General features: G+C 32.0%; 1 protein-coding gene across 1 annotated transcript; it reads left to right on the plus strand.

Moving 5' to 3' along the window:
- The first annotated feature begins 236 nt into the window (after positions 1-236).
- Positions 237-3313, plus strand: LOC143226268 (uncharacterized). The gene has a single exon (XM_076457019.1). The coding sequence runs from the start codon at positions 627-629 to the stop codon at positions 2115-2117; it is 1491 nt and encodes a 496-aa protein (XP_076313134.1). The 5' UTR covers positions 237-626; the 3' UTR covers positions 2118-3313.
- The last annotated feature ends 4822 nt before the right edge of the window (positions 3314-8135 follow it).

Raw genomic sequence — 8135 nt, forward strand, 5'->3', positions numbered from 1 at the left:
ACAAACAAATGAATACATTATCGATTATTCGTTATTTTTCATTGGGCCAGAAAGCGTATTTCAGTTACTCACTGAGAATTTGAATAGAGTTATGTTCGGAGTTGGTCGCACAGGTTTGTTTTTGTCATTTCACTCTACTTTTATTTCATCCAGGAAAATATGACTTGTAGTAAAGAGTAAATATAATTTGTTATAAATTATGAGAATAGATTCTATTTCGAGGTGCTTATTTTTGTTTTTCATATTACGTTAATTTGCATCTTTTATAACTTTTTTAGTTGTAATTTCTTTTTTATTTCAGTGCTGCTGCATTCAATAATTATTTTGTACTAGTGGCGCTACTTGTTTGTGTATCCCGTCGTTCCTCTTTTACACACTTGTCGCCATTTTGCGAATGAACAAGTATTAAAAGTTTAAGTTTTGAGAGTTCGTATAATCCATTTCCAGTTTGTATCAGTATACGTTTACTCATATAGCTAAAGATGGAACTATTTATAATCGTGATTCTTTTTTTTTGAGTAAAATTAAACTTTCAGTATTAGAAATACTAAATCATTTTGTTGAGGCTGCGGTTGACGAGTTGTCGACTTTTCGGCCAAGGCAAATCTCGGGCTGAGTTCCAAGTCATGGCTGAAAAGTTTCGTGGCGATGGAGTAAGAAATGAAGAATCAAAAAGTCGTTCTGTTGGGCCGAGTTCAAATACCATATATGGTGAAGTTAATCACAAAGAAAGAAGTCCGCTTGTAGTTCCATCGGGAGAATATACTCAGAAAAAGAAGCCAACATCTTTCCAAATTACAAGTGTTACTGTACAAGGATCAACCCAGCTAAGTAATGATGCTGGAGAGGATAGTGCAGATGATCTTGACGAAAGTCACACTGAAGATATGCCTTCGGATAGACATAGTGTACCTTCAGAATTAGACAATGACCAGCTTTCTGAAGCGAGCACAATAACTAGTAGTAACAGCAACAACAACATAAATGACAAAGCTAAAGTTTCTCCAGCTGGGCCTAGTACAGAAACAATTTCCAGTCCATCCATTCCAGCAAAAGTTGAGAATATTATTGAGACCATTAGTAACGTTAGTACAAGTGTAACAACAAGTGATTCCAAAGTAGGTGTAGATATTCCTTTAAGTGTTTCTCTCTCCACAGATTTAGCAGGAAATATGATTGCTTCAGGGGGTCAGCATGTAACTTTGTCCCTTATGTCAAGTTGTACCACCAGTAAATCTACAGTCAGTAGCCAAGTACCCATGACTTCTTTGCCAGACCACTGGCAGAATCGTTTTAAAGTTGTGAAGCTTGTTAGCAGTGAACCATTTAAACGAGGACGTTGGGTGTGTATGGATTTTACAAATCTACCTGCTGTACAGAGAGATGTTCCTAAACAAGAGGTTTCTACTGAACAGAGTAGCACTTCTGGAGCTTCAAGTGCTGGAAGTTCAGCAACTTCATTGTTTAGTGAAAATCAGCCATTGGACACGGTAGCACATTTTTATGAAATACCTGTGAGTCAACCTTATTCTGTAGCAGGTAGCATATCAGTTGCAGTTGATACACCACAAAATTCTCAGTCTATAATATATCTTCCAATGAACAACCAAGTGTATAGTGCTCCACAGGTACCCCATATGGCTGTTGTTCAAAATTTTGGAATCCAGTCTGGTCAGCAAATTGTAACTGATTCTCAGCAACAAAATATTTTATCACAGCAAGGTCAAATAGTAGTAAAGATGATGCAAAATCAAACAAGCCAGCAGCAACCTCAGCATCCAGTGCAACCTGGCCAAATGGTTCCTGCAGTCTCCCAACCTCTTTCTCAACCAGTAGTTCAGGCTTCGCAAACATTGCCACAGGCTGTAGTTTCTCAGCAACAGCATCCAACTCTTCCTACTCAGCCATCTTCAGGGCCTCACACACAATCTATAGGAAACATTCCAGATGTCTCACATACTCAGGCATCTCAGACAGCCAGCAGTCAAGATCAGAATTATCAGGGTCCTAGTCAAGTTACTTTAGCAACTGTTAGCAGTGATGTTAGTATGCCAAATGTCATGACATCAGTCACCGCAACAGTGCCGCCTCTCTTGGAAGTTCTCCTGATACTCTAACTCTTGGGAATAAAAGTATAGGTGAAGGAGAAGAAGCTGAAAGGTAGGTAGTTCCAAATTATCAAGGTAGTGTTTTAAACAATAATGTATTTTTGCATTAAAATGTTTGAATTAGTAATATAAAACAGCTTGGGTTCAAGAAAAGAGAAGTTTCTACCATAAAATGTTTGCATTTTGAATTTATCAACATTTCAATTCAAGAGTTAATCTTTTAAGAATATTTTTTTTAAATTTATTTGATCATTAGTTTTCAAACCATGGTTCTATCTCCGAATGGTATACTCCATTGTATAATAAAATATTCCATGAATATCTGTTCAGTAAAAGTTTAAAATATTCAAATTGATAAAACAAATTCCATCAAACAAACCCTTTTGTAAGTTTAATAAATATTTGTTTGCCTAAGAACAAGTCTGCATCTAGGCTTTTAAAAACCTAAATACATTATCCCAAATATCTCAAGTGCATATTTTGAACCTTTTCATTCCACCATTTGTGGGAAAACAGTCTGGCACCTTATTTAAGCACCTGGAACAACCCTTTCTCCAGTTCTTCTGCACTTCAGGAAAACAAGTTTTAAACACTTAAATGTCTTTTCTCAGCTAAAATCATTTTACATACAAACAGCAAGGTTATATATCTTTCCAAAAAGGCTGTCCTCTTACATCTTCCATTGAGAAAAGTAACATTTATGCGAGGCTTTATTTTTCAAGAACTTTCCCTCTTGCTGTGGGACTGGAGGGATATCACTGATAATAAATTTTATTTTCTTCTTACAGTATAAATACAATAAATTGCATCAGTACCATCACCTGGTACTGATGTTTTAAATAGTACCTAGTTTTAGCTAGAAAAAAATGTTAAAAATACTTTTGTTTTAGAAAGTTTCATTTTATATAACCAGCAAATTTCACCTTGTTTGATTTCTATTAATTTTTCTTTTGGTATTTGATTTTGTCAGTATGAGCAAGTATTCACAATTGTAAATACATTGTAATTTTGTTTGAAGAAACTGAGATTTACTATTATCAGTTCATTGCATTGAACTAACTAGTTTGTAACATGTTTTATTCAGTGATATTAAAAAGTTGCTTGTATCTATTTTCAAAGTTGTGCTTCAGACAACATACTGCAACATCATAAAAAAAAAAAAGGTAGAAGTGAAGGGCTGTAGTAAATAAAACAACTGAAAAAAAGGAAAATTATTTGAAAAGCAAATCATTGATAATTGTGTTCTCAAAAAATGAATGTTTTAGCAAGTATAAATCTATGCTTTGGGACTGGCAGTAAAACATTTAATAAACATATCAATAAATGCATTGCTTTTAAACAAGTTGCCTTGGAGCATTAAAGAAACAACAGTTGGAACATTTATCTTAATTTGTGAATTATGCTAAATAAATAATACCAAGTAACAAACAATTGATTCTAAAATATTTGAGTTAAAATTGTTGAGACTGGATTAAAATAATTATTTTTGCTTGAATTTTAAGCTGTCAAAAACGTTAAAATCACTTATGTAGCCATACTGTGCCGTACTTATAGACATTCTAGTAGATGAGTTTTGAATGCTTTTGGTTGCAGTTTTTCCTATCTTCATTTTTAAATTGTCATTTTGTGACATGAGTTGTTAGTAAGCTTTATAGAAAGAAATTCCATTAATCAGTAATTTCTACCTATGTCTAAATCTGCAGTAGAGGATTAGCATATGGAAGCAGCAGAGGTTAGTTTTTTTTTGTTTTGTTTTGTAAGCTCTGCGTATTCTGTTGAATAGTATTTGTTTTTATTTATTCCACTTTCTTTATTGTGCATTTGTTTCATAGTTTTTGTATCTTGGAAGTTTTCTGCTTTAAATTTATCAAAATTTCATGTTCGTCAAAATTTGGTCAATCATCTTGTGATGTTTTGAGTGTAAATATTAATCTGATAACACTTCTCTTGTGCATCTTTGTCAGCTTCTGTGATTTTTTGTACAATTCATGACATTGGTGACTATTGCAATGAGTAAAAGTAAAGTGTTCAAAATTATGTTATATACAACCAATTTCATGTTGATTGAATAGATAAACTGAAACTTTATGATCAACATATTGAAATTCTGAAATGAAAACATTTTAATTTTTCAAAATAGTGTCTTACATACAAAGTCTGAACATTTTATACCATAAAAAATTATACTCTTGTAAGCAATATTTTGAGCATTGTAATTGAGTTGTTTGTTAGAGAGAGCTGCTATTCATGATGATTGTGTAATAATCAAAAAGCTTTGTCAGTCTAGTGTTCAACCATATCCATCTTTGCTTTTTAATTCTTTAATTATTAAGCATCTTCCTTTTATCTCTAAGTTCCATTTCTAGCCTCTTGGTGTTTTAGATTTCTATAAATTTCTTCTTGATCTGGGTTCAGTTTGATTGTTTCATATAGTTTCAATTGTATTTTGCTCAAGTTGTCATCTATAAGTTTTGTTGAAATTCAGTTTTATTTTCACAAATGTAATCACACTTTAGACACCAGTGTTCTTTAATGCATTCTGTATTAGGGCAAATTCTTTTGGATTATTTAGTGAAGATGATGTGAGATCCAGTCCAAATATTGTTTATTTTTTAACCTACATGTAGTTATGTAAATAAACTTTTAACACTCCTACGAAAAGACGTTTCTAGTCCTGATTTCTCCAAGCCCGTTCCCCTGGCTGTGGTTTCGCTAGATAGTAGATAGGGACAGTGGGAATCTCGTTAATTCCATTCATTAATGGATTTAAATGGCAATTTCATTTAAATACAAAATTATTAGCCTAATATTAATAACCTTTCAAGTTGCTCTGGGGCCTATTAGGCCCCACTTTTCGTAGGAGTGTTAACAGAAATTGTTTGATTAATAAGAAACCTGGCTAATTTACTGATTAGCTGACAGAACCACTAACTTTCAGTTACTCTATCAACTACTTAGTTGTTCAGTTCTCTTATTTAGATTTAGACTTGTTTTTAGGAAAGGGTTAGTGACAGTAGGATATGAAAGAAATTTATTCTTTTAAATACAATTTGCCCATGTATGTTATTGGATACTTTAAATCTCAGTAAAGAAGCAACTCATTTTCTAAGTAAATCACCTTACTATTAAAAAACATTCCTCAGCCTAGCCTATTACTTTCAAATCTTAAACTTGTGTCCTTTTAATCTATAATTATTCTCAAAATATAGCACAAAAAATTATCCATTCTTGTGATTTTTCTTGTGCATCATAATAATCTAGGGATTATTCACAGTCAGCTATGGGTAATTGTGTTTTCTATCCTTGCCAAGAATACTTAACAGGGAATTGTAAGGTTTTCTTGTTGGGAATATGTTTCAAATACTCCTTTTAATTTTTTTCTTTTGTTTGTTAAGATTTTGAGTCTGAATGTTTCTTCGAATGAAGAATTGATTTTCCTTTTGTTATTTCACATTGTAATCAGTAGTTTCTACGTGTCATTTTTCAACTTGGCTAAATCTCTCTTTCTCTCTACATGCATGAAATATGTATTTTATATGTATTATTTTTACTTTTATACTACATTTAGACCTAGACTAATCTTAGCTGCTATAAAACAACACAGGTGTCTTAATGCCAGTTAGGTCTTGGCAATATTGATTGAGACACTAAAGTTACTGATCTAAGCTGTATGATTAGTGTTGTTGTTTCTTCAGAAGCAAGTTTTCTGTTATTGTATATTTCTATTAATTATGTGCTTTTTAAGAACAAAGTGGGAAGTTTATAGAATCAAATATTTTCTTTGAGGGCTTTGAAAGAAGGTTAAGAATCAGATATGTGAACCACTTGCTAATTTTTTTTTTTTAAAGTCTTTCAGTAGTAGGCAGGCAACAAGGGATTGAATGTTGGCTAGTTGTCTGTGATTTTAAGGGAGTTTATAAAAAGTATCCAGGGAAAAGTTTTAAAATTAAGAATTTGATAAAAGATTGATTTAAAATGTATTTAGCAAAGTTTACAATTTTTTTGGATGTTCATCATGGTTTCCCCTTTGTAAAATTATGATGTACTTATTTTTTTGAAGAGGTTATTGTATGTGTAGGAGTGAGTGAATGTATATAGTTGGTACATCTGGATTTTAAGAAAATATTTAATAAGTGCTACATGAAAGGCTTTTTCAAGAAACTGTCTCTGTGGGTGTGGGAGATAAGCTTGCTCATAGAATAAAACAAGAGATGAAAGCAGAGGTTTGTTTTGTAAGGAATTCTTTTATATACTATGTAAGCAACAGACGAAGGTGGAGTGATCAATAAATTGCTTAAATCTGCAGCTTGACTTTGAAGTTTTTGGTGCTTCTGTCTGTGAAGAAAATGCTGCTACTTAACAAAAGTATTTAGATGATTGGGTGAATAACTGACTCATGGATTTTAACTACAATCAGTACAAGGTTATATGGGTTATTGTGATTTAAATTATTTTAAAGGGAATAATCTTAACAGTGTATAGAAGAAAAGAGTTACAATGTTTTGATTGATTAGTTTGACTTTCTAAGCTATCAAAGCAGTGTGCTACTGCTAGTGGTAGGCAAATAGGAATTTGGGTTGTATTTACAGAAGTATTTGAAATAACTCGAAATATGTTATTGTATAGGTAACTGGTTAGGCCTTATTTCCAGTGTTATGTTCAGCGTATGTCTCCTTACCTTAAGAAAGATATTGAACTACTGGAAAGAGTTCAAAGGAGGATTAACTGGGATAATACATGAGACAGAAAGTTTAAGATTGTTTTTTAACTGAGATAAGAAAGAATCCTCAATATCTGCAGCTGTAATTAGATTTCAAATTGATGTAGTTTGTACTTGCAAAAAAAAACCAAAAATTATCTGTGAGCTGCAGCTAAAATGGAAGTTATAGGAGACCTGATGGAGGTATTCAAAGTTATTAAAAGAGTTGAGAATTTCAATTATTCATCTCTTCTAACACAAGAACAAGTTTAGTTGAGTGGAAATCATCTTCATTGTGTGTGTGTGTATTTACGAAGCTTATATTTAAAGGATGATTATTTTTTTGGTTAAGTGCTGAAAATCCAGTGAAAACCTTGAATAAAATATTGCATCATATCTTGCATGTTTGGATTTTATCTATTCTTACATGCACAAGAATAAATTTAAATGTTATTTCTGTTAGCACTATCTTCATGAGCTACAATGTTTATTGAAACAGAAAATCTCAAACTAGTCATCATAATTAATGGACAGCAAGGGGGATTTGGTCTTGTGTGTCCACCCTTTATTTTACAGGAATTCGTTGACTCTCCTCTCAAACTTGTATAAAGTGCTGACCGTCACCTTGTTCCATAAAACAGTCACTGTATTTAAACAAAATGTTGTAACTGAAGTCTGTTCTGTCTTTTCCAAATCTTGAACTTGTGTTCTCTTATACTATTATATTTGAGAAGCAGCAGAAACAGAGGTGAACGACCTTTGTCCTATCAGTCTTCTGGATAATCTTGTAAACTTTAGTAAGATTATCTCATATTTGGAAAAAGTAAAAAAACCAAAGTATTGTATATGTGAGGAATTTGTAAATTCATCTTCATACTTGTTATGTGTCCATAGTGAAAGCTTCTAAGTTATAAGATTAAATGCAAGTAGTCTAAAGTTATAGCAGTCGTATGTTACTTCTGAAAATGTGTGATCAGGAAGTAAAATGTAATAATAAGTGCTTCTACCCTATGGTGCATTAGACACAGTTTTAGAAATCATATCAAACTGTTTGACATACATTATAAGTTGTATATCATAAAAATGCAACAATATTCTTAAAAGTACAAATTTTAGTGTAGTTTTTATTTTTGTTTATATTTCCTAAGCGTTTTACTCGTGTAGTTTTCTAGAAAGTGAAAAACATATTGTGAAAAGCTTAGGTACCTGTACTTTTTCTGGTTTATGAACATATAAAAATATGTGGGTTGATTTTATGATAAACAATACAAACATGGTGACTTTCACATAATATTTTTTAAACATAACATTATTACACTATTCATTAT

Source organism: Tachypleus tridentatus, chromosome 9 (assembly GCF_004210375.1).
Source record: "Tachypleus tridentatus isolate NWPU-2018 chromosome 9, ASM421037v1, whole genome shotgun sequence".
Classification (NCBI taxonomy): Eukaryota; Metazoa; Arthropoda; class Merostomata; order Xiphosura; family Limulidae; genus Tachypleus; species Tachypleus tridentatus.

Coding starts and splice junctions, on each gene's coding strand:
- LOC143226268 (XM_076457019.1), top strand. CDS start 627: ATGGCTGAAAAGTTTCGTGGCGATGGAGTAAGAAATGAAGAATCAAAA.